This window comes from Arctopsyche grandis, chromosome 2 (genome assembly GCF_051622035.1).
Source record: "Arctopsyche grandis isolate Sample6627 chromosome 2, ASM5162203v2, whole genome shotgun sequence".
NCBI lineage: Eukaryota > Metazoa > Arthropoda > Insecta > Trichoptera > Hydropsychidae > Arctopsyche > Arctopsyche grandis.
Window position 1 is genome coordinate 29,580,841 of NC_135356.1, and position 26,932 is coordinate 29,607,772.

A 26,932-nucleotide genomic window follows, 5' to 3' on the forward strand; every position below is an offset into this window, starting at 1 on the left:
ATCCACACACATACATATGTAGTACAATTCAAGTGAAGAATTTTGACTTTGCAATTTTGACGTTGGGGTTTCTTTCGCAGCTGTCAAATCGAGGAACGTCGTGACTCTCGGAATCGACGGGCACTTCAGCGAGGCCGGTGTCGGATTGGACAAATCGTCGACGGACACCAAGTCGGCCCTGTTCATCGGTGGCCATCCGACCCTCCTACGAGGGCAGAGACTCAACGGCGCGAGGGTGCGTCACGGCTTCTCGGGATGCATGAAGAATTTGCAGATCAAGAATTCGCCGGTGGACGTGACGTTGACAAATGCGCACGCAGACGTCCACGTTGGAGTATGTCCGACCGATTAGGAACAGAAACGTTACTTTGGACTATAATTTAAACTGTGTGAATGTCGGCATAATCGCTTGTGTTTGTTTTTTATTCGACGATGATATTTTGGATTGACGGTGGAAATTTTTTTTATTTACACGTGTGCTTTTCCGTTGCAGCATTTTTATTGTTTAAGATTAAGTATAAATCTTTTTTTTTTGACTACGAGCTACTTATATTTTTCTTTGTCAATTCAACATTATAATATTAAAAGGAACTGTTAAATACTTTAATTAAAATGTGCTAGTTTTTATGTAATATAATATTTTCTACGATTTTTGTAAAACAATAAAAATAATAAACGTCTCAAATTCGCTCATTCTAAAAGACTCGATGAAACTCTTCTATATCCAATATAATCCTTTTTTTAACCATATTACAAATAGGGACCAATTTATACCTCCTTTTAATAAAATAAATGTGCGTTTAAAAAAGCAATTTAAAAAAAAATTTGTACATTAAAAAAAAGTTTCTGTACATTAATAAAAAATTGTGTGCATTTCTAAATGGCAGATACAGATTGCATTAGAAACTTTGCTTTGATCATTGAAAAAAATATTTGCTACTTAAATGTGTATTACAATGACCAAAATACGAACCGACAACGAACAACGCTTCTCTCTACTGGATTCCTTCTTTTTTACTCTTCGGCTTGCGATCTTGGTTTCGACTCTACGAGCTGACATCACCATTCATATTCATACGTAATACGTAAACAAAAGTAAAAACTTTCGACTGTTTTCAGTTGTCAACAGTGGAAGACTGCAACGTTGCCACTTTTTGTATCTATTCTAATGCTAAAATCTATTTTTTCGAATGATCGTTTCATATATTTTTTTTAATGGTCACTTTATAATGCCAAAACATTTCATTCGATGCACAATATGAGATTGTTTAATGCACCGAAAATAATGCAAATTTTTAATGCACAAACATTTTTTTTAAGATACAAAGTATTTTTCTCAATGCACAGTTAAATTGTACCCTTAAAAATATAACAAATAAAAGACACTTATTATTGTATATTTTTTTTATAAATAGCATATTTATAAAATAATTTAATTAAAAAATAAAATCAAAAATACATCTCTCGTTGGCATCTTCAAGAATACTGAAAAATATTTTTGCTGAAGACGGTCAATAATTCTACTGAAGGCTGTAACAAAAACATACATTCGAATAATACATAGAATTTATCTAGTCCATTAATTACACGATGAAAACTAAAAAATGAAAGACATTCACGATATTTTTGGCACATGTAGATATTAGATAAACATTTTAAATGCAATAATATCCAAATTTACATAACATTTCATAGATAATAATAAATTCAGTTGACTATTCATTATGTTTTAAACATCGAGAGATCGTGATGAGATAACTCTTGCATAATACTAAAGCGATCACACATATACATATAATATGATAGCTTCCCAAAACGTGTTCAATGGAACACTCATATAAAATAGCAATTTTACATGTAATATATAATAAATCTCAATATTAATCATTTTAATTGAAATTAAATCTTAGTTCAAACATATGTAATTTCGTTTGAAAATTTAATAATAACTTTAAAACTAAGAAAACATCTTCTAACTGATTGATATAAACAAGCACTTAAAACTGAAGATGATTATTATAATGATGTCATTTATGAAAATTTTTACAAGAAATAAATACATTTTAAGATGCAGCACATTTTTAGCTTTTTGAATAGGTTATATACAACTGGAATATGCATTAATAACACATGATAATAAAATCAGAAGCACATCGCACCTGAGAGCACAATAAGATAAGTAAGATTTTGTTAAATTGAGTCATTAATAAATACATTTTTGTTCCTAATTTCACATTCTATCGGAGCACACCGATAACTTTTTTAAAACAACATCAATTTTTGGCTATACAGTGTACGAAATTTGTTCAAAAATAACTTAAATTTCAAATCAAATATTAATTCCTTTCCAAAACTACCCATTGAAATGTCAACGGGCGAAACAGTACTAGAAAATAAAAGCCAAAGGAACTTACAATTGAAAATCAGTTAACTGAACTATATTTATCCCTTTGTACTCTAAGGAAACAGCATACCCTTGTGCATGTAATAGTTACTAGAACATTGCTAACCTACAGGAAAAACAAACTAAAACAGGAATTTAATGAAATGAAACGTGTTCGGGAAACATTGATACAATAAGTTTGTATGTATGGACTAGTAATACATACAACAATAATAATAAATGTCACATTGTAATACATCGATATAACTTTACGGTTATTTTAATTTACATTTATAAATCAGGACTGTGTTGCAAATCCCACTTTTTTCCGACGACATGATTTGACAGATTTTGCAGGCGGAAATAAATGGATGGACTCATTTAACATGGGCCCTAGCTACGAAATTATCGTGCGACAAGCTTACATGATCAAATTATCGATGATGGATCGCATCAGCTTCGCCGAATTGTTCAACTGTTCCTTTTCGAGGTCGGTGAGCGGCTGCTTCACGATGTGCGTTACTCCGTTGAGGCCGAGCACGCTCGGTAACGACAGAAACACTTCATCTACGATGCCATGCTGACCCTAAAATTGACATTATCAATTGGTATTACATATTCAAGTATGTGCTTATTCACTCAGTATACACGATCAGTATTGTTAAAACTTTTGTCGATTCTTTGCGTACCTTAACATATGTGGAGACTGCGTGGACGCTGGCTGCGTTTCTCAGAATAGCTTGAGCCAAGTTAGAGATGCTCAAGCCTATGGCCCAGGATGTGTATCCCTTCAGACGGATTATTTCGTATGCACTCTGCACTACTTTCTTGTGCACTTCTTGCCAATTGTCAGCGTCGCCGGGAAGACCGGCGAGCGGGTTTAAATCTCGGAGCTTTACTCCGGCGATGTTCATTCCAGACCAGACAGGAACTGAAATCAAATATAACACACTGTTAATGATAAATAAAATATATAAATAATCCAGGCTTGCCCAATTTATCAATGTGCGTGTTTCAGTGCGCGCTCACAGATCTAAGATCTGTGGATTTTGTGAAGAAAGTGATAAAAAAATCGCCATTTAATTATAGTCGCATACAGAAGAGCGTTATACAACGCGGCTTAAACCAAATTACAGGATGTACACATAATGGAAAAGAAAAACATACCATTTTGTGTCATCTTTAAACACACATACTTTGTATTATTAAACCGGTTTATATTTGAATGTGTGTGTATTGTTATTTATTAACAGATGATGTAAAATTTGCACATTTTGAGACATGTGTCCAAGCTGACATATGTACAGTCCCATGACAGCGAATTACTAACACCATGCGGATTTTGCAAATTCTATGTTTAGAGCTATATATTGAAGAGTAGGTTCGTAAAATTAAAACAAAGATGTGTTTATAATGATTATACATAGTTTATTTACAATATTAATACAACATATATATATATTATTAATATTTTGTATGTCCACCCTTATTTCGGAGACACGATGCTATTCTTTTGGGCATACTCTCGATACAAGACGCAATGGTTGACTTTATCTCAGGATCTCCCTGCCACACAGAAATTATGTTTTGTTTTAGGATATTTTTATTGGTACATTGGAGCTTATTTAATTTCATTTTAAGGGTATGCCGGACATTTTCTTTAGGATTTAGATCGGGAGAATTACCGGGCCAGTGAAGGAGCGGTAAATTGTGGTTGGACATGATTTTTTTCACAATTTTGGCTTTATGGCAGGGTGCAAAAATATTGCATTAAGTGCAGGCGATCCCTTTTGTCAATTTTGTTTTGTATAGAGTGCAATAGGGTGTATCGCAATACCGTTATATATTGCGAAGCATTCATCATCCCTTCTACAAAATACAATGGCCCCCGACCTTCCGCTCTAATTGAGCCCCAAATCATGAGTGACAGCGGGTGTTTCACATTTTTTATGACACAGGACTCATTATACCGCTTGCCGACTCGCCTACGTACGTATTGGTGAGTCGGTGTCATCAATTGAATTGACGACTCGTCAGAGAAGTGAACCTTAAAAATGTTAAAAACATCGATTAATTCAATTCATTCAAAAAAAATTAGACAAATAATTTAATTTCAATTAAATTACCCCTTTCCAATCGTCGAGGGTGAAGTGGCGATGCTCATTAGCCAAATTGAGCCTGGCTTTCTTCATTTTTGGCGTCAAAAGCGTTTTTTTAAGTAGTTGTCTGCCATTCATCCCCGCGTCTGCGAAACGGCGTTGTATTGTCCGAGTCGATATTTCGGTTCCGCTCCCGTAAATTTGTCTGGATTTTTTTATTTGTGGCAAACCGATCCTTCTCAACAGTATTTATAATATATCGATCGACTCGAGGACCGTATTTTCGAGTGCCACAACAATTCTTACGCTTGGTGACCGTAGGATTTTCACCTCTTTTTAGTTGGGTGCTAATTTTATGCACACTGAAAACTCTAACCCCCTAATCTTTAGCAATATATCGTATAGAATACTTCCCAGTATTTAATAATGTGGAAATATTGGCGATTTTCTCCATAGATAAATCTTTATTTCTTCCCATCTAAAAAGGAAAGGGGTTTTTTTCACAAGCAATTTAAACAAATAATTAAGTCACATTTAAAAAATTTAAACACTTTAACTTACTTCAATGATATCGATAATATACAGGAAAGCAAAAATCTCTTCAAAACTAACTTTTCTCCCAGTGAAAGCACACGTCTACACCAAACGAATTTCAAAGCCAAACTGTGTATTTGCACTTGTTCGGTTTTTAAACTATTTGTATAAACACTACTCATCCTATCCTTCTCTAAATACATAGAATAGGATACAATGAATGGTCTACAAAAAAAACCAACCCAAAATGTTACTTAAGACGGCGCAGGTACACAAAATAGGGTAAATACGCGGGTGTTAGTAATTCGTTGTCATACGACTGTACATAATGTAATTAGAACTCAATGCAATACAAATTTGAGTCTTGATATTGTTAATTGGTTTTCGAGAATTATAAATAATACGATTACATTATATACATATATATATATATATATATATATATATATATATATATATATATATATATATATATATATATACATATATATATATATATATATATATATATATATATATATATATATATATATGTATATATGTATATATATATATATATATATATATATATATATATATATATATATATATATATATATATATATATATATATATATATATATATATAAATATATATATATATATATATATATATATATATATATATATATATATATATATATATATATATATTTAATCTAAACTTCATTCAGTGTTGTTACTCAGCGGAATTGCAATATTTGTTACCTCTGAAACAGCTTTTGCTATGAAGCTCTACTAAGTATGAAAAATTGGAACTGATGTTAACTCTATTGAACATCATTAAAGAATATTTAAATAAACAGCACTATTATAATTTTATAATAGAAATATTTTGGCCACGTTATTTGTGGCTCAAAGTATCGCCTTCTACAAACGATAATAGAGGAAAATAGAAAAATAGAAGGCAAACAAACGGTGTTTGGGAGAAAGAAACTATCTTGGCTCCGGAACATCAGGTATGTATGGGACTTGGACTCGAAAAATTGTTTCGGTTTGCCCGTGATAGGGCAGAATTCGCACGGATTTGGCATTAGAAGAAGATAATAGTTTTAATTTAAAAACCTATAAGCTAATTTTTTTTCTTAGTTTGCTTGTTCACTATAATACCAACATTATTGGAATGTAATTGGAAAATAATTTAATAATAATTAATTGCACACATATACATATATAGATACATATGTGAATCTATAGCATCAGTTATACGATAAAAAAAAAATTGCATCAATAGTATGGAACCTGAAAAAGAGATAAAGGTATACGCTAGATGTATTCGAAATGTGGTGTTGGAGACTATTTCCATTCTCAAAGAGCTGGCGTTTCAGAGAGACTCTCCACAACATGTAGGAAAACTAAAAAGGGTTCTTTCCTACTGTGACCATATTGCAAGAAATAATGTGAAGAGTTTGGAGAGGCTGGTAGTCAGCAGAACGCTGGAGAGAAAGGCGAGCTGAGGACGGTCTCCCTACTGATGGTCAGACCAAATCAAAGAGCTGACGGAATCGTCCCTTCTGCTTTCAACTTGGCACAGAACCGGGAAGCGGATAGTCCATCAAATAAAAAAAATCCAAACGACATCAATGACCACGACGCTTAGCATTGAGCAAAGAATGTATGAATTTGTTTGAAAATTCGTTGTTATAGGAATTGGTTGATATTAGTGAATTCAACTGCCTATTATTTACTAATTGTAAACAGAGAAAAACCTCAATATTATGTATTATAAATAAACTATATAAAAATTAAGTGAATTATATATACATACAATTTAAAATTCTTTGAAAGAATACCTATTGTATTTATACATTTGATAAATGACTTTTTTTAAGTGACTTCTAATAACTTCATCATAAAGTGCATTATAAACATAAGATAAGAAACAAAAATTTTTTATCGCTCGCATTGCATTGAAAGCTATAAAACCAATCAAAGATAATACACATAAACAAGCGCAAACAAAATCAATCAATTTTCCATCACTAAATATATGTACTTCATGTGCATATCATAAACGGACGCTATTGCAATTTTTCGCAGTTATCTCACCGCTGCTGTCTCCATGTTCGCCGATGATGTATCCGTGGCAGGAAGACGGAGCGACGCCGAGCATCTCCGACATCAAGTATCTGAACCGGGACGAGTCCAGATTCGTGCCAGATCCGAAGACCCGATTCTTCGGCAGGCCGCTGATCTTCCAGGCAATGTATGTGAGAATGTCAACCGGGTTGCTGACCACTAGCAGAATTGTGTTCGGACTGTATTGGACGAGCTGTAAAAGCGGAAATGGAAATGTCAATTGTCAATGTATGTAAAGTGACAAAATTGCAATTGAGCATGCATTAAAAAAAAATGTATTATGTTATACGTACTTGAGGAATGATGTGTTTGAAAATGTCTGTATTTTTCTGTACAAGACTAAGCCGGGATTCACCTTCACGTTGCCTAGCACCTGCGGTGATGATGCACAGAGCAGAATCGGCAGTGAGTGCATAGTCTAAAATTAAATTTAGCATACAATTACATACATATTTAAATTTTAACAGTAAAATCGATTTTTTTACAGTATCACATGATTGTTTTACTATACAGTAGAACCTCGATTATCCGGATTGTTAAAAACAAACACAAATTTTACAATTTTGCAGCTTCAAAATGCATAACATAAAAATTCGAAAATAATACGGAGAAATGAGTCAGTTGTCTTCAAAATTAAACACTCAAAGGACTTTTGTTTCTTGAAAATTTGATCGTGATTTAATTATTTATTTTTAATATTACCAATATGGAAAAGAAAACGTGTTGTATTATCATTAAAAGATAAATTAGATATAATCAATGCTTTTAAAGGCGGTGTCTTAGGACTTTTTTTGACAAATAAATATGGTATTGGAACATCAACGATCTCGGATATAAAAACACAAAGTGAAAAAATTATGAAGTTTACTGATTCTTTAATGTCAGAAGATGGAAGCTCAGGCGTAAGGTTATGAAAAATCAGGTAATGAAGAAGTCGAAGAGTGTATTTTTATGTGGTTCATGCAAAGACGACCGTCTGGACAGACAATATCTGGTCCATTATTGTTTGAAAAGTATTCGCGATTTGGCAGCTTCAAAGAGAACAGCTAACTTTAAGCAAAAAATCATAATTGAATTTCTTACTAAAGCATAATTTGATATTGATCTTCATGTTATTATATATGTAAATGTAGAGAAATAAAAATTATTACACATCTTTCCCTGTCAATTGTGATTTTTTCGATTATCCGGACTACCTTCCTCCACAATTAGTCCGGATAATCGAGGTTCTACTGTATATAATATAAATGATCAATGCAAGGTCACTTTATGATCGAAGAATCAATTTTGACTTATGAGTTTGAAAGATTGACTGAAATTTTAAAAATCTACTATATATACATATGTATAGCATAATTTTTAAGCATGCCATTATGAAATTTAGATTTTTCTATTTTATATTTTAAAGAAAATTAAGAGGTTTTATTTAAAATCAGTTCATTGAATTTCAATGGTGTAAAATATTTGTTATATATTAAATTTGTCAAACTATATACAGCAGAAAAATGTTTAAAATAGTGTAACTTTAAGAAAATTTTAAGAAACATCATTGCATGTTCTATTTACTTCATTCAATTCCTAATCACCTCAGCTTAAATATTTTTTTACATATGTATATATTTTATATTTAAAAAGCTGTTCAATGTATTAAACCTTTATAATACTTGTATGATTTTGCATAACTAAATTCAGGGTCGGATCCAGAAAAAAAATTATCGGATTAAGTTATCATATATGTATGTATGTAGTTATTTTACATTCTAGTATTTTTTATACATACATATTTACATACCATTAAATAAATTAAAATATTTTCAAATTAATAAATGAATAATGAATTGGGTGGTTTTATTTCACTCGATCGTATTTTGATGGTAAATACTGGTTTTTCATTCGAAATTGACCCATTTTCATTTCAAATTGACCTCTTTTCAATATCAATTTGAAGATTTGGAATGAAAAACCTACATTAGGGCTGCGGAATCGTTAAAAAAAACGACTTTGGCTAAATATAAGAGCACATTAATTTAATTAAATATCAACTCACCAGTGCCAGCTTGAATTTTTGCATTCTTCAAGAACATAGAACCATGCTGCATATCCATGAGTTCACCTTTCAATTTGTCGGCCATGCAGTCCACCATTACCAGCTCGCTGGTGACTCCCTACAAAATTACAATCACACAAATCGATCGATCGATTGTTCACAATCGTTTCTGTTAATTACAGATAGTATGTAAATGTACTCACTTGGGACAAGATGCTGAAAGCACAGGCCATTCCAACTTGACCGACCCCTACGACAGTCACTTTGTTGCCTGTCGTGTGGATTGGCTCCGACAGCAAACTCATCAGTGTAGATGCAGCCATCTTCTTTCCTTGACTGACAAAAGATAAACGAAATTAACAGCGTTGATCTATACTCATTAATTGCGTGCGACACACTCATTAATCAAATTCGGTCTACTTGGAGGGACGCACAGATTGAAACAATTTGGCACGTTCAAACGCAACTACATACATATGTACCACTTAATAGAACGTGCACCGGTTAGTGTTTGACCGTGGACTTAAATTATTATAATATATTTGAAGAGTGTGTTGAAATTGCCACATGTAGTATTGGCCGGTGTTAGTTCTGTTGAAATTTCATACTTTTGGGTGGAACAAGCCAAAATATGTACATATATTCCATGATATTTTCTACACGTCGATATCTTATCTTACATTTTATAAATTAGATATATAATTATACATAAATACACTTTCATAATGTGATACATACATAGTAGGTATTAGTTAGGGTTACCATACGCCCAATTTCCCCTGGATTTGTCCTTTTTTAAGGCCTTAAATTTCTGTCGGGTTGGGTTTTTGAAACATGTTATAATGACTGTGTAGAGTCGCTTCAAAATTTACCAACTCTCACTTTATTTTATGATTCAACTCCGACTCGCTTTTAGTAAGATATACTTTTTTTGCCAACGTTATTAAAACAAATCACTAAAAATTGATATGTAACCCAATTTATTGAATTATTGGTAATTAAATAGGTATAAATAAGAAGTAAGTATGTACATATATAGTGTATGTGTATTTATTTCATGCGTAAGTAAATCAATTTAATAAAAAAATTCAAATAAAAATGAGAGTAAAAAAAAGTATAAGGCGGGGACACGATCGGTTTTGGCCACAATACACCTATTCAACAATTTTATTTGCAATGTAATTTTAATTCATGATTTTTATATAAAAATTATTTAATTTCAATTTATTAGTGGATTTACTTCAATAAAGTTGGAGACTAGTTGACATATACCGTAATACTATTAATTAAAGAAAATAATAAAAAGGAGTCGGAGTCAGTTGATTTTTTACGACTTCGAGACTACACGTTTATTTGTTTGGGTTTTAATTTAATACCTTTTAGACGGATTAATAATAAATTAAAAAAATTGCGCAAAAAAGATGTACATTACATATATGTACATATTGTTATGTACACCACCGCGTAGTTGCAATCGGATTAGGCCGAATAGCATCCCAGAGACTGTGTGACCGTTATAATTGGTTTCAAGGATTATCTCTAGACGCTAAGTGCATGTAGCCTAAACAATGGCCACCGAAGTGGCCACTATTTGGTCCCTTCGCAGAAGTGACCGATACCGTGGGACTGGGTGTCGTGGACATATATATCCGGGTACATGCCTAAACAATAGGGTTGTAACCGGATGCCTTGAGCGACCGACCCGTTATAAGGCGGTACTTAGGCGATATCAAGACATTCTGGACGGAGCACTGCCAGTGCGTGTATCTCCTTAATCATCAACAAATGCTGTGACACGACTTTGGCCTTTTACTTGGATCCTCCACCCACCCCTACGCAACAATATATTTGAATAAAATCCTACTTTTAATAAAATAAAGATTTTATTCCGAACCTTTATTAATATTTTGAAAACAATTTATAGGTATATCAATTATCCCGATCTTACCTTGTGAGAAATATAGTATTGAAAATTTTAATCATAATAAAAATTAAACAGAAAAACAGACATAAAACAAAAACATTTAGTTCTAAACAGGACCAGACGACAAGAGAGACTGGACGTTTTCAAGTTCATTCATGAAAATATAGTGTTTTTATCCCCAATCCCACGTCTAGGACATTGTTCTTTCCATGACCAAACAATACTCAACATACTTGAAGAAATACATCTGACTGTCGCAAAGATAATAGAACTTAAAAGACCTAGTTCCATGCGGACCAAAGCTATACCTGCTATCCCGTTAGTTTCCCGAATTATAGTACAAGTTGTAACTTGCAACAGCTATCCACAAGTATAAAACAAGACAACCCAAATGCATTTTAAAAAGTACGATGTCTTGTTCTGTATTTTATACTCTCATTTCTTTCGGCTGCCTTTATATTTCGGTTGCCTGTGTGCGTTGCACACATTTGTACATATGGTAGACGCGGCCCCGAAAAATAATTATTGATTTAAGAATAAAGAATGGGAACTTTTTTTATATGCCGATAAGATCTTGGGTACTATTTTCTAATGATCAAAATATGGTGGCCCTATTTTAGCTAATCGTATACCTAGTGAGTACAGTGAAATGTCATTACATGACATATGTATATATGTATACATATGTAAATATGTATACATATGTAAATATGTATATACAGTCATGTTAGATAATGGAACTAAAGTGTTTTCGAGGGTCAATGTGATTTTATGCTGGGTGAAAATAATCAATAGAATATATTAGGGCTGTTAAGACAAGAATTTGTTTACTGTTTTAAAGCACTAATAATCAAAACGATGCATTCAAAATACAAAAAGTTCGAAATGCATTATGAAAAAGGTGTAATTGCCCAGAAAAAAAGGAACATTGGTCGTTGAATGTGGAATCAGACCTTAAAATTGAAAGTGGGTTTATACATGTACATATTCAACCCGGTTTTAATCTACCATACGTCCATACCTCAATTTAAATCCGACATTTGTGAATCAATGGATTGATATAAACATATGTATGTATAATAGATATATGAAAGATTTTTAGTATAAATTATAACGATAGTTTCACTAATTGCCGATATGTACGATAGTTGTTTATTATTTAGCCTTAGCAAAAAGCGATAAAAATGTCCGGCGTCACCCAAGTCTAAAATATTCGGAAATGTTTAATATTTAACTATCGTAAATGGTAATGTTGTGTGTCTGTTGAATGTTTAGTATTTTTTTTTACTATTCTGTATACTCTCGCTTCTTGCATTCAAATAGTATCACTTTCGATTTCAATGAATGCACTATTTTTACGTTTGGATATATTTATAACTCAAGGGAAGTTTCTATAGTACGTTGAACGTTCGTGTTCCCAAGTTTTAGTCCAGATGTATTACATGTGTATACATAGTGTTATTATCTCAAGATGACACATTTGATTGATTATATTAAGAGTTTTATCTGGTCGAAGCGCAACTGTCGCATTCACTCAATATATATATATATATATATATATATATATATATATATATATATATATATATATATATATATATATATATATAAATATTTTTTTTTTTTTTGATATATATTGTCGCATTCACTCAATATATATATCAAAGAAAGGAACGGCAACAAAATTAAGGTTTCGGGTGTACTGCCCTCTTAAGAATGATTTAAATGTATAGGAAACGAATACGTGTAAGTTGAGAAACTAATAATGGTAACAATATTATATACTGGGTAGATTGATTGGATCTTTTTTTATTTAAGAGGAAACAGTGCTTTCATCTAACGATGGCGTATCTTGCGATTCGCAACAAAGATGTCTCCATCAAGATACTCAATATCATCATCATCATCATCTACAGCCATTCACCATCCACTGCTGGATCTTCGAAGGCCTCTTCAACACGCTTCCACTCATCTCTATTTTACGCAACTATCATCCATCTCACCCCACACATTTTCCTAATTTCGTCTACCCATTTACCCTTTCGCATTATCTCGGGTATCGTTCAAGCTCTTCTTTTGTCCACCTTTAGTCCATTCTTCTAGCAATGTGGCCGGCCATTGCCATTTCAGTCTCTTTACTCTATCCACTATGTCCACTACCTTTGTCATACTTCTCATCCACGTGTTCTGCTTCCTGTCTTTCCTCGTTATGTCGAGCATACAGCGTTCCATAGTTATTTGAGTACTTCCGAATAAATTATTTTCAATCGAGGTCAACCCAGGGCTTGGACTTGGGATCCTCTTGGTGGTTAGCATTGACGCAACCACCAAGATATGCTGCTGGCTAAATATATGTATACGAATTTAGAATTATTAGTTACTATAGTCGATATAGGACGTAATATAATTTCTTGATTTTTAATTAAATTCTTTCTTATTTAACTATATAATATTATTACAATTACAATATAATTCAAAGCACGGTCTTTAATAATATTACTGTAAGCTTTGCTGTCTATAATATGACGTTGACAATTACTTTTATCGTCTAAAACACATAAATTTCCATTAATATAAAATATATACGTATTCCACAAATAAATTAATAATATCAACAACTTACGTATTTTATATTAAAATTTTATTAATGTAAATATTTCAAAATACGAACCACGAACTCAAAACCAACAAAAAATAAAAGTCAATTTCTACCGACCACTATACCCACGAACAATGTTGTATTTCATGACCTAAAAGCATTGCGAAACTGAAACGAAATGTAATTGGCCATCGCAGGTCGAGTGGGGGATGAATGCGATAGTGTGAACATTTTACGTTAGTATATTCATGCTAGATCCCTTCGACTATAGTACAGTTTCAATGTTTGCTATACATGCATTTAAAACTGAAATTTGATCGAAAAATAAGAAAAGTTTCTGATGATGTTTCCTAAGCTTTGATTTGAACATTGAGCATTGAAATTGTATTCGTGATCTATTGTGAAGTTAATTAATTGAGACTTTTCAAGGGGAGAAAAAAACACGCCCTATGTAACAGTGCTGTCGTGAAAAGAAAATAATGAACTTTGGTTTCCGGAAACTTATGGGAAATTCCTTCAAAATTCAGACTGCAATAAGAATTCACGATTTAAGCAAAAAAGACGAAAAACTTATGAGTTTAGACAAATTCTTCCGTTACCTACGAGTGACATTGCAAAAGACCTATTGTGGCAAAAAAAGATTTTGCGAAAATTGCAATAATTTCAGTTTCAGCTATTTTAGTCGACCTTAGTGGCATTGAACTCAATTCAGCAGAAACGCCCTGAATTAAATCATGACATTGCCACTTGAACCGTTTCAAGGTCGGTCAAGGACATCGAATTTGAAATGGGTGTGCCTTGCAAAAGTTAAAGAAATCAATAAAATGTCGTGATAATCAGTTCTAAATACAATATGTAGTTCTTTGAAATTCATTCTAAAAATAAATTCTTATTTCAAAGCTCACTCAGTTTTGAACATTTCGTTTAAACGAAATGTTCAAAACTGAGTGAGCTTTGAAATAAGAATTTATTTTTAGAATGAATTTCAAAGAACTATATATTGTATTGAGAACTGATTATCACGACATTTTATTGTTTTTTTTTTTAACATTTCGTTTGAACAAGTGGTTTATTTAACATTTGCCTTCTCGAAATGAAGTAAATTAAAAAAAAACAACTCGAATCATACGAAATCCACTTTGATATGATATACGAAAGTCCACTCTCGTATATTTCGAGAAATATCTCGCAAAACATTAAATGTAATGTTTTACCCTTCACAATATTTAAAAAAATACTGGTTGCTTTGTAATAAGTAGAGGCCGGATAGCCAAGGGGCCGCGTATTGTTCAAATTTTGTAAATGCATTGTTAAAGGTTTGCCGAACCTTTTTTACAAATGATTTACAACAATGAGCGGCCCCTTGGCTATCCGGCCTCTAGTAATAAGTTTATTCTTCTTTTCCAAGATTCTGGACATATCGAATTAAAAGTAGCGATTTGCGAATCAAGTCAAACTGAAATAGTGTTTTCAAATATAGCGGCTCATAAAATGATATCAAAACGCTTCCAACAGAAAAGTAAATGAAATTTAAGTTATATATTTATAATGAAACGTTTTCAAAAGAATGTAAAAGGGCGCAAGGTAGGCTAAAAGGGAAATGCGTGTATGAAATCAGAATAAAAATGTGTGACAGCTGCACAAAGCAGCGACGAATGGAAGCGTGTTGGAGAGGCTTTCATCCAGTAGTGGATAGTGCATGGTTGTAAATGCTGACAATACTCAATAGGGGATGAGACAGGATGACTGTCGGGGGTAAGAAGGGTCACATCCCCAGCTGTTCTTGAACGACCTTCAAGTTTGGAATTGAAACTTGAAGTTTGAATGTGGTAAGAAATTGTCACGACGCGGATTGAATGGTGTATTGAGTATTATGTACAATGTATATGATATCATACCTATGTGTGTAGTTAGGCTTGTGCGTACGTTGTGGACCGACACGTCGAGAGCGAGTGAACGGATCGAGCGACGGGCACCGAATAAAAGGTGAACTTGAAAGTCACCCCGTGCCAGTGGCGGGGAATCTCCGTTCCCCCGGAAAGTGACTTTTTATTTGTTTTTTTGTGTGCGTAGAGCGAGACGCGCACAAGCCACAGGGCACGTATGCCGTGCGCCACTGGCGCGCCACACCTAGGGTCACCATGGGACTTCCATCATGTGGTATGGTCGTTGCCTTGACTAGATTTTTATCATTAATAAATGGATACTCATAACTTATGAGTAGAGGTCGGAATCTGCAGGGGCCGGAAACGTGCCGCCTATTGTTCCATTGTTGTAAATCCTTTGTAAAAAAGGTTCGGCAAACCTTTAACAATGCATTTACAATCTTTGAACAATAAACAGCCCCTTCAGATTCCGGGCTCTACTTATGAGTATCCATTTATTAATACTTATGAGTCATAAGTAGTCACCGGACCCAGAAGGTGCCGCGTATTGTTCAAAGGTTGTAAATGCATTGTTAAAGGTTTGCCGAACCGTTTTTTACAAAGGATTTACAACTACAACTGTAACTATCCCACCTCTACTCATAAGTAGAGGTAGGACCGGAAACGCGCCGTCTATTGTTCCATTATTGTAAATGCTTTGTAAAAAACAATGCATTTGCAACATGTGAACAATGGACAGCGCGCTCTGGGTCCGCTCTTTACTCATAAGTAGTCACCGGACCCAGAAGGTGCCGCGTATTGTTTAAAGGTTGTAAATGCATTGTTAAAGGTTTGCCGAACCGTTTTTTACAAAGGATTTACAAGAATGAAACAATGGATAGCACTGTGACTATCCCACCTCTACTGATAAGTAGAGGAAGGACCGGAAACGCGCCGTCTATTGTTCCATTATTGTAAATGCTTTGTAAAAAAGGTTCGGCAAACCTTAAACAATGCATTTACAACCTTTGAACAATACGCGGCACCTTCTGGGTCCGGTGACTACTTATTAGTAGAGGTAGGATAGCCAAGGGGCCGCTCATTGTTCCATTGTTGTAAATTATTTGTAAAAAAGGTTCGGCAAACCTTTAACAATGCATTTACAACCTTTGAACAATACGCGGCACCTTCTGGGTCCGATGACTACTTATGAGTAAAGAGCGGACCCAGAGCGCGCTGTCCATTTACAACAATGGAACAATGGATAGCACTGTGACTATCCTACATCTACTCATAAGTCATAAGGGCAGTCTCAAAATACAATACACGTTCCAACATCACATATAAAAAAAGAGGACACCTATAAGGGGAGGTACCATTTCCGGTCAACTTAAAAATTTGAAAAAAATTTACGTAGTGTGGATAAGAATTTCAGTAACCGATACTAAGTTTCGGTGCGATAAGACTAACGATGTTGAAAAAATCCCCAAAATACACAGACACACACACATTTTATCTAGATCATGAAAACGTGATCAGTAATCGATTCTGAGTTCGAATCCGTCAAAATCTCGAGTTCGAATTTTCGCATGATCACAAAACTTCATCTATTGTTACTAAGTGCATAGATAAAGTAAAAATTCGGATGTGGGTAAAAGTCGGAATTCTCGACGGGGCGGATCCTCTAGGCTCGGAAGCGAGGCTCGGTCGACCCGCTCCTTCCTGTCATTGGTTGCTCTTTGAGACTATTCTAATTATTGCCGTGCTCTGAATTACCTCGACTTTTACCTGATGAAATATTCCGACATATACTGCCTGGTTCGCTTAGTATTTCGGACGGTTGGGTAGCGTACGCAAATATTCCACATATTACGAATGGAATATACACGCATTCGTTTGTGGTTCAATACAAATTTATCTAAATATGAATCAAAACGGGCACGCGTTGTGCCAAATTGACGCCTCATCTTTCTTTTCACACGCATCCACATTTTGCGTATGTATTTCATTATCATTTGGATCCACGAAATATAACCACTTTTACTGGAATTCGGAATATTTCCGTACGCTGCCCAACCGTCTGAAATTATATGCGAACCGGTCAGTATATGTCAAAGTATTTCATCAGGTAAAAGTCGAGTTAATTCAGGGCACGGCAATACTAAAGTACTCGCAAAGAGCAACCAATGACAGGAAGGAGTGGGTCGATCGAGCCTCGCTTCCGAGCCTAGAGGGTCCGCCCTGTCGAGAATTCCAACTTTTACCCACATCTGATTTTTTTTTTATATGTAATGTTGGAACGTGTATTGTATTTTGAGATTGCACTTAATGTATTTTTCCAAAACTAGTTCCATCTTCTTTATTGTTGTTAAAATCTAATGCTAACAATCTAAATGCCAAGCTACCATTTAAAATACTTAGCAGTTAGGGATTTCCGTCGAGAAATTCTGCTATGGTTATAAATTCAGAAATTCCGGTGTAAACCAGTCTTTATAAACATTGAAACGGATTACACGACCCATGTTCAATGCATTTTTTATCAATGCTCCCTGGAAAGGCTCAGCGGGTAGTATTCTTGTTTATTTTTTAAATACAACGCTTATCGGCTTATTTAAGGCTCATTGACTTGTTGGCAAAACGCCAATCGGCGTTGGTCGGCATTCAAAGGGCTAAAACGCATTGTAAACAAAAACCTCATTTGTCACTGCGAAACAGTACATATATGTTTATATAATTGTCTTTGGCCAGGAAGGCGCATTGGGTTTACCTGTTAGGCCTTCTTGGTGTAAATTAAATAAAAAAATAAAATATGAACTACTAACATTTCCAAACCGTCCTTGCTAAAACGTCTACTTAACCCGTTTCGGCAATGTGATAGTGCCATTGTGATTTTCGCACTTCATGGTCACCCTAATTCAGCGAAACCGCATCAGCACGTGAGTCCGCCAACGTAGTGCAAATCTGAGTATACGTTTCCGTTAACGCGTAATCACACACAAGTACATATTGCAACTTATCGTAGATATTTGCACAAGCCGATAATCCCATTGCATAATGTAAACTTTCAATATTGGCATTAGTCATGTCGGCAAACAAATCAATGGCGAATCATGATTTACAACCGGTTCAATAGTCGATAACGCTCTCAATAGATTTTTTTTTCGATAACGCCCATTTGTGGGTGTGAACTTTTTTTTTAGATACCATTTGGTTTTGGTCTTCTCGGCATTGCCTAGCGTTACCAGAGCGACTGGAAGTCTTATTAAGAAAAATTGTATGGGAGTCTTCTGACTCCAGGCTCCAAGTACGCCCTTTCAAGTCTTTCGTCTACGGTCCAAATTGCGGTACTGTGAGATAGAATGCTAAATGTATCGATTCTATTATGTTGAAAACTGTGGAATTGCCTAGTGGATGAAAACACTTGCCCAGCGACGCCCGGGGTTTTTAGCCATTCCAAAACCCATCTAAGTTAAAGCTTCAAAGCTAAAATATATATAAATAAATAAATAAATGAGATAGGATACCAAATTTGATAGATTTTTTTTTAGGAAAACTAGAATTACATAGTGAAAAAACACACTTGCCCAGCTTTGGTCGGAGTTTCTATACGGAAGCCCTCAAACCCGGGTACTGAGCCCTTCCAAAACTCATCTAAATTAGAGCATCATGAGATAGTATACCAAATTTGGTAGTTTATTTTATGAAAACTAGAATTACATAGTGAAATAACACACTTGCCCAGCGTTGCTCGGAGTTTCTGTACGGTAGCCCTCAAACCCGGGTACTGAGCCCTTCCAAAACCTATCTAAGTTAAAGCTTCATAGCTAAAATATATATAAATAAATAAATAAATGAGATAGGATACCAAATTTGATAGGTTTTTTTTTATGAAAAGTAGAATTACATAGTGAAAAACACACTTGCCCAGCGTTGGTCGGAGTTTCTATACGGAAGCCCTCAAACCCGGGTACTGAGCCCTTCCAAAACTCATCTAAATTAGAGCATCATGAGATAGTATACCAAATTTGGTAGTTTATTTTATGAAAAATAGAATTACATAGTGAAATAACACACTTGCCCAGCGTTGCTCGGAGTTTCTGTACGGTAGCCCTCAATCCGGGTACTGAGCCCTTCCAAAACCCATCTATGTTAAAGCTTCATAGCTAAAATATATATAAATAAATAAATAAATAAATGAGATAGGATACCAAATTTGATAGGTTTTTTTTATGAAAACTAGAATTACATAGTGAAAAAACACACTTGCCCAGCGTTGGTCGGAGTTTCTATACGGAAGCCCTCAAACCCGGGTACTGAGCCCTTCCAAAACTCATCTAAATTAGAGCATCATGAGATAGTATACCAAATTTGGTAGTTTATTTTATGAAAACTAGAATTACATAGTGAAATAACTAAACCCCGGACCCAGAGGGTGCCGCGTATTGTTCAAATGTTGTAAATGCATTGTTAAAGGTTTGCCGAACCTTTTTTACAAAAGATTTACAACAATGGAACAATGAGCGGCACCTTGGATATCCTACCTCTAGAAATAACACACTTGCCCAGCGTTGCTCGTAGTTTCTGTACGGAAGTCATTCGAACCCGAGTCCTGAACACATCCAAAACCTATCTAAATTAAAGCATCATGAGATAGTATACCAAATTTGGTAGTTTATTTTATGAAAACTAGAATTACATAGTGAAATAACACACTTGCCCAGCGTTGCTCGGGGTTTTTGTACGAAAGTCATTCGAACCCGAGTCCTGAGCACATCCAAAACCTATCTAAATTAGAGCATCGTGAGATAGTTTGTTAGTTTTTTTTTTTTGCGAAAGCTGTAGAATTACTTAGTGGATTCACGGAAGCTATTCAAATCCGGGTCCTGAGCCTTTCCAAAACCCATCCAAGTTAGAGCATCATGAGATAGTATAGAATATTTGGTAGTTTTATTATGAAAATTGTGGAATTATATAGAGGATTAACACCATAGATATATAATACACATAGATGGGCCCTGACGCGTGGTTTTGGTCGGAGATCTTGTCGTCACTAACTGAGGGGTGCGGGGAGTTTAACTAGCGGGGAAGTTGGGAAAAAAAGGTTTTTTTCCCTATGACGCAGCGGTCGGCGTTTTTTTCACTTCCCCGCTAGTTAAACCCCCCGCACCCCTCAGTTAGTGACGACAAGATCTCCGCAATCGACCTTTCCTACTTAGAAGCTAACTACCTACTGAGAGAAAGTGTGCATGCGCCATGTATTTTGCATGCGCCAAAAGGGAGACCAGTATAAAGCGTGAGAGCGGATCTATGTATTATACATCTATGATTAACACACTTGCCCAGCGTTGCTCGGGGTTTTTTGTAGATATTTGATGGTCCAAAGTAGAAAGTTATGAATTTGTGTATCTGACAGGCAAACATTATTTTTTTTTATATGTATGTATATAGATTATTGAGATTATTTCATTAGAATGCAGTTGCTGGTCGCGAGCCAAATGTATGTAATAGTTTCGAATGTGTCTATTTTTAAGCGCACGCGTTTGTAGTAATTGAAATACGTGTATAATAATATCGGTTCGAAGTTTGGGAAACGTAGGTTGACCAGACTAGTGATCGTGTCTTTGACCGCGAATTGTCCTTCATAAGGACAAACGAGATTTCTGACGAATTTTATGGAGATGTCAAAAAGTTCACGCAGAAATTCTGCTAATAAATAAGGTTTACAATGCAATGCGTTCAATCTGTCTAGGACTCAAAATATTATCACTATATACATTTTTATAACAATTATTGAATAGCACGCGCGTCTCAGGACAATTTAAGTTGATAATTAATTTACATAATGTGGGCGGCTCGAAAGCTATGCTAGTCTACATATGTAGTATATTATGTATACTACGAGTTGGAAATTTAAATTGGCGCACTAATTGCTAAAGCGTATGTGAACATATTTACAGTGACTAATTAAAAAAATTCGGGTGTGACCAACCCATGACTTTATCTATGTATGTATTTGAGGAATATAAGAAAGTCACAAAACAAAATTCTATATTGAACCGTACAGACACATTCACACATACCGGCAGCATTATGCAATACTAATAGCTATGACAGCATTTTCGATACAAATTGAGCGCAAATGTATGGAAACTTGCACAAGACAAAAGTTCTACTTCCGGTTGTCGGATTTTGTTAATTTTTTTTTATTACTTAAAATCACTATCAGTATTATACACAATAAATATCAAAAAGATTAAAATAATTTAAAGGTCAAAATTAAATAATGAAATATTGTTTTAAAATAAATACTACTTCCGGTTTAAGTTAGTACATAAATAATACAAATATATATTTTCAGCTTGATACGTTTAGGGGTGTGGACAGAATAGTGGGCGAAACATTTTTTACCTTTCTAAGAGGAAAAACTTCCACTTCCGGTTTATCAAATATTGTGATTTTTGTTTTCATCACATTGATACAATTATTATACTTTTTTTGTGAAGAATTCATGTTTAAGGGGCAGAAAAATCGAAAAGAGTAAACTGCCACTTCCGGTTGAGGGATGCTTACCAAATTTTATACATAACTTGGTATTACGCTTAAACTCCTAGATATGAAATTTCAGTTCAATAAAACAAAAGGTTTCTGACAAAAACATAAAAAACGTCGATTATCTAGAGTAAAAGTACTACTTCCGGTTCAGATAAAATATTTAAAAAATATTAGGTTATAAAGATTATTATTTCTATTATAACATATAAAAAAATTTCGATTTAGTTAGCGATTCAGTTAGCGGTTTGGGAGATAATCGAATTCAAAAACTTAAAAAAGAGGACATGTATAAGGGGAGGTACCATTTCCGGTCAACTTAAAAATTTGAAAAAAATTTACGTCGTATCGATAAAAAATTCAGTGACCGATACTAAGTTTCAGTTAGATAGGAATAACGGTTTTCAAAAAATCCCCAAAATACACAGACACACAAACACATACAGATACACACACAGGCACACACACACAGATACACACAGGTACACAAACAAATACACACATTTTTTCTAAATCATGAAAACATGATCAGTGATCGATTCTGAGTTCGAACCAGTCAAAATCTCCAATTCGAATTTTCGCATGATCACAAAACTTCATCTATTGTTACTACGTACATAGATAAAGTAAAAAATGAAGTACATATATGTATGTATATAATGGTTCGGTGCTTCTTCCGCAAAAAGTGATCTTGCGTCTGACATCCAAAAACTCCATCAATCGAAAGTAGCACACGCGAAATATTGTACTAACGAGAACTTGAGTGCCAGATGTTCTGTGATGATGATTTTAGTAAGTTGCGCGAGATCGCTTTTTGCGGAATAATCCGTTTACCATATATACTAGTGTAATTAATTTTCATTGAAATTTAAAGTGTTTTTATATTTGAAAATTTATTTAATAAAAAAACAACTTAATTTCTTTATATTTTGTATGTCTTATATAATAATTGCCTAATGCGTGTGTGCGTGTGTACGAAGTACTCGCTGTTAACACCATGCTCCATCTATCTTTCTTCCCTTGAAATCGTATATCGTGGAAAGAGACGCGGCATATCACTTCGTTCACATGATCGGCCGACAAAAACAAAAGGTTATTTTAAAAAAAAATACTTAAATTTTAAATTATTAATTCCCTTGATCCGAATTGTGATGTTTTACCGAGTGCACAATTATGTGCACACAGGCTTACTAGTAGTAAATAAAGTAATATTTACTTTTCCATTCTTCTTTGTTTTGGGCACTATCTTTCATATATGTACATACATATACATATATTGCCATACATTTTCTTTATTTCTTTACATTTGTAGCTTTTCTCGGTTAGTATTCGAGCCTTTCAACTTTTCGTCCATTTTTCCAGCCACATGTAACTCTTCTTCTCATTCATATGTTTCGCTTTCTGTCTCTCCTTGTTATTCTGAGCATACAACGTTTGGTACTTCTGCGAGTGTATTGAACTTTATGCAACATTTTGGCATTCAATGACAGTTTCACATCCATTCGTCATTACTGGCATAGCACATTGATCAAAAACTTTTCGCTAAGCAAAGCGTCATTGATCTGAATCAATACTAATTACTGTTTAACTTTTTCGAAATTTTAAAAGCCTTAAAAATACATTACGACAAAATTTATATTGCATTTTTATTAAATTGCAACTTTTATTAGAGTACTAGTCGAACTGCTTGACGTTACAAGGAAGAAAAAAATAGTCCCTTTAAAAAAGGTAAATGTTGAGCTTTTTCAGACAATTTTGTATGATTCTTGGTTCTAAGCTTTTCCAAGTTATTATATCAAGGGTCGCTTTGTGCAAACTTAAATCGGCCGTCTTTTAATATTATCAGAATTTGTATAAACATATTGTTACGTACACCGCGGATTAAGCGAATAGAATCCCAGATACTGTGTGACCGTTCAAGGATTATCTGTTAACTGACCCATACCGTAGGAAGACATATCCGAATACGTGACTATACAATAGGTAAACAGATTAGACGTCCTGAGAGATCTATCCCTTATAAAGCGATACTTAGGCGATATCATGTCAGTCTGGACTGAGCACTGCCAGTGCGTGTATCTCCTTAATCATCAATAAATGCTGTGAAACGACTTTGGCCTTTTACTTGGATCCTCCACCCGCCCCTACGCAACAATATTAATTCGGGGTATAGTGTTGAAAATTTTAATCAGGATAAAAATTAACCAGAAAAACAGACAGAAAATCAAAAAGTTTAGTTCTGAACAGAACCAGACGAAAAGAGAGACTGAACGTTTCCGAGTTCATTCTTGAAAATATAGTGTTTTTACCCCCAATCCCACATCTAGGACATTGTTCTTTCCATGACCAAACAATACTCAACATCCTTGAAGAAATAAATCTGACTGTCGCAAAGATAATAGAACTCAAAAGACCCAGTTCCAGTGGCGGCTCGTCTATATGGGCTGCGGGGCTACAGCCTCCCTGTATAGTACAAATGCATGCTATTTTTGCCGTCCATATGGGCTGCAGGGCTGCAGACCTCCCAGTATAGTACATATGCATGCTATTTTTGTCTGCATTTGATCACCGGTATGGTCAACCAGCTATTACATCCCGATTAATCTCTGCAGCCCCCCCCCCTATATGAATTCTCACAAGCCGCCACTGCCTAGTTCCATGCGGACCAAAGCTATACCTGCTATCCCGTTAGTTTCCCGAATTATAGTACAAGTTGTAACTTGCAACAGCAATCCACAAGTATAAAACAAAACAACCGAAATGCATTTTAAAAAGTACGATGTCTTGTTTTGTATTTTGTACTCTCATTTCTTTCGGCTGTCTTTATATTTCGGTTGTCTGTATGCGTTGCACACATTTGTACATATGGTAGGCGCGGCCCTGATTATATCCATTTTGTATAATCAGGGCCGCGCAATTTGGTATAATCACTTATATAATATGACAGTTTACGGTCTCTATTCTTGGATTTATCCTAGTGCCTACCTGTCTAGTGGGAGCACTAGGTTACAATTCCTTCATGATGTATAGTATATTTGGGGAAACATTTATTTGAGTTACTGGTTGGTTTGATGAGAAATCCTCAAATTCTTGCAGAATAGCGCTTCAATGTTCCCAGCCAACTCGAGTACTTTAGGTGCTGCACTTTGTCCTCTTCTCCCGTGGCACGTACCAATTTGATGGTTTCGTCGCCTGTTGCAAGAGGCATCAAACTCCTCAAACCGATTTCTATTAACTAGGATTTGTTTCTTCAAAATATTTTGATGTGGTTGAGGGATTGTTTAATTTGAGACCGTGCTGTGTTTTAATATTGTATTTGTTTAATATTTATGTTTATTCTGTTTTATTTTTTTATCGTTTTTATTTTATTTTTGTTTAGCCATAGTTACGATTTGGAACTACTCTAATGTCGCTATGGTAAAATTGTCAAATAAATAAATACATATACAAATTCTAAATTGAAAACAATATAATTGCACAAATCTCTTTTTAAATAATTTTATACTTGATTATAAAGTTAGCGTATGTACTTTAATATAGGAATTACTTCTTATTTAATATAGTAATATTCTTGTAAAATAGCGTATAGCTGATTATTTACCAGTAGAGGTCGTGGGTTCAAATATAGAATTTTTTTGGTATTCTCAATGAGAAAATAAACACTTTTTTTTCGAAGATCGTTTTCAATGATGTCTCATTTAGGTAGTCAAATGAAAAGGAATATATAATAAATATGTACATAAGTACAAGTTGTAAAGTGCAACAAAACAATGGTACAAAAACGTGTATGAAGGCCAATTTTTTTAATATACATTATAGCATAAATTGCTTCATCGTAACGGGATTAATATTTGACAAACATTAATCCCGCTAATGTGTTGATGCTAATTTCGTGTGCAACTATTAAGTCACAACATTAAGTCAGATAAAATAAAGCAAATTTAAGCAAAAGACGACTGAGCTGTAATAAATTTAGTAGTTTCTATAAATACATACATATATTCCCCTTTAAAAAACCGTCTGCAGTCTAAGTTATTCATGAGATGATATATAAAATGTAGATTTTAAGACTGTAGATGCACAGTGAACAAACAAACAAGCATTCATCTATACAAAAGAAGATACGTTAATTACTTACGGTTTATTCAGTTCCGAAAATACTTTATCGGTAGACATTGTAAGTGAAAACTGTTGATGTTGTCGATAAAAATGTCATCTGTCAACTGTTCAAAAATACTATATTTCATAGCAGACGCTCCCATTCAGAGATAAGATAAAAAACTATTTATTTCTTATCAATTAGTAAACTTAGATTGCTCGAATACAACGTTAAATGTTAGCTTATACTTGAACCGTCTTATAATTGTTTTTATTGGTTTTCTTGACAAAAAATGTTTCTGCATTGATGCTTCTTTTGAATCTTGGCACAAATTCTTCAACAAACTTCATCTGGCTTGCCAAATTATACGGGTTCACCCACTTGGAACTATTTTTTCTTTAATATACATACATAATGCATCATCAACTATCTTCATATATGTACGTACAATCTAACGGAACTCTAATCCCACTGTTATTATTCAAGTGTAAGTTAGTCATCAAACATGAGCCAAACATGTGCATGTTTTGGCACCGTATATGTCAGTGACAGATATTTCATGGATTACATTAAATTGTTCATCACCTCTTCATTTTGGTGAATGGTATATGTTGTAACTATGGCTTTTTGATCCTTACAAATGCTAGTATTTCTATTATTAACATTTTGAAAAATAAAGTAAATATATACTGTACTATCTGTTGGAATCTGTAAG

General features: G+C 34.2%; 2 protein-coding genes across 3 annotated transcripts in view; one reads left to right on the forward strand and one right to left on the reverse strand.

The window, feature by feature from the left end:
• Positions 1-1,396, forward strand: part of LanA (laminin subunit alpha) — a 61,135-nt gene extending 59,739 nt beyond the window's left edge. Inside the window, exon 57 of the mRNA XM_077446039.1 lies at positions 81-1,396. Within this exon, the coding sequence (XP_077302165.1) occupies positions 81-352 (272 nt within the window). The 3' untranslated portion in view covers positions 353-1,396. The remainder of the gene's footprint in view (positions 1-80) is intronic.
• On the reverse strand, positions 1,383-26,346 carry Ldh (Lactate dehydrogenase). 2 transcript variants are annotated; one of them, XM_077446044.1, is made up of 7 exons: positions 15,603-15,822; positions 9,385-9,517; positions 9,182-9,299; positions 7,428-7,552; positions 7,105-7,327; positions 3,073-3,314; positions 1,383-2,969 (listed from the first exon to the last, which is right to left on the reverse strand). In XM_077446044.1, exons 2-7 carry the CDS (start codon positions 9,502-9,504, stop codon positions 2,805-2,807), a joined length of 993 nt encoding a protein of 330 aa, XP_077302170.1. In that variant the 5' UTR covers positions 9,505-9,517; positions 15,603-15,822; the 3' UTR covers positions 1,383-2,804. The 2 variants fall into 2 exon arrangements, with proteins under 2 accessions (XP_077302170.1, XP_077302169.1); XM_077446043.1 differs by lacking the exon at positions 15,603-15,822 and adding an exon at positions 26,257-26,346 and having other exon boundaries at positions 1,408-2,969.
• Between the last annotated feature and the right edge of the window lie 586 nt (positions 26,347-26,932).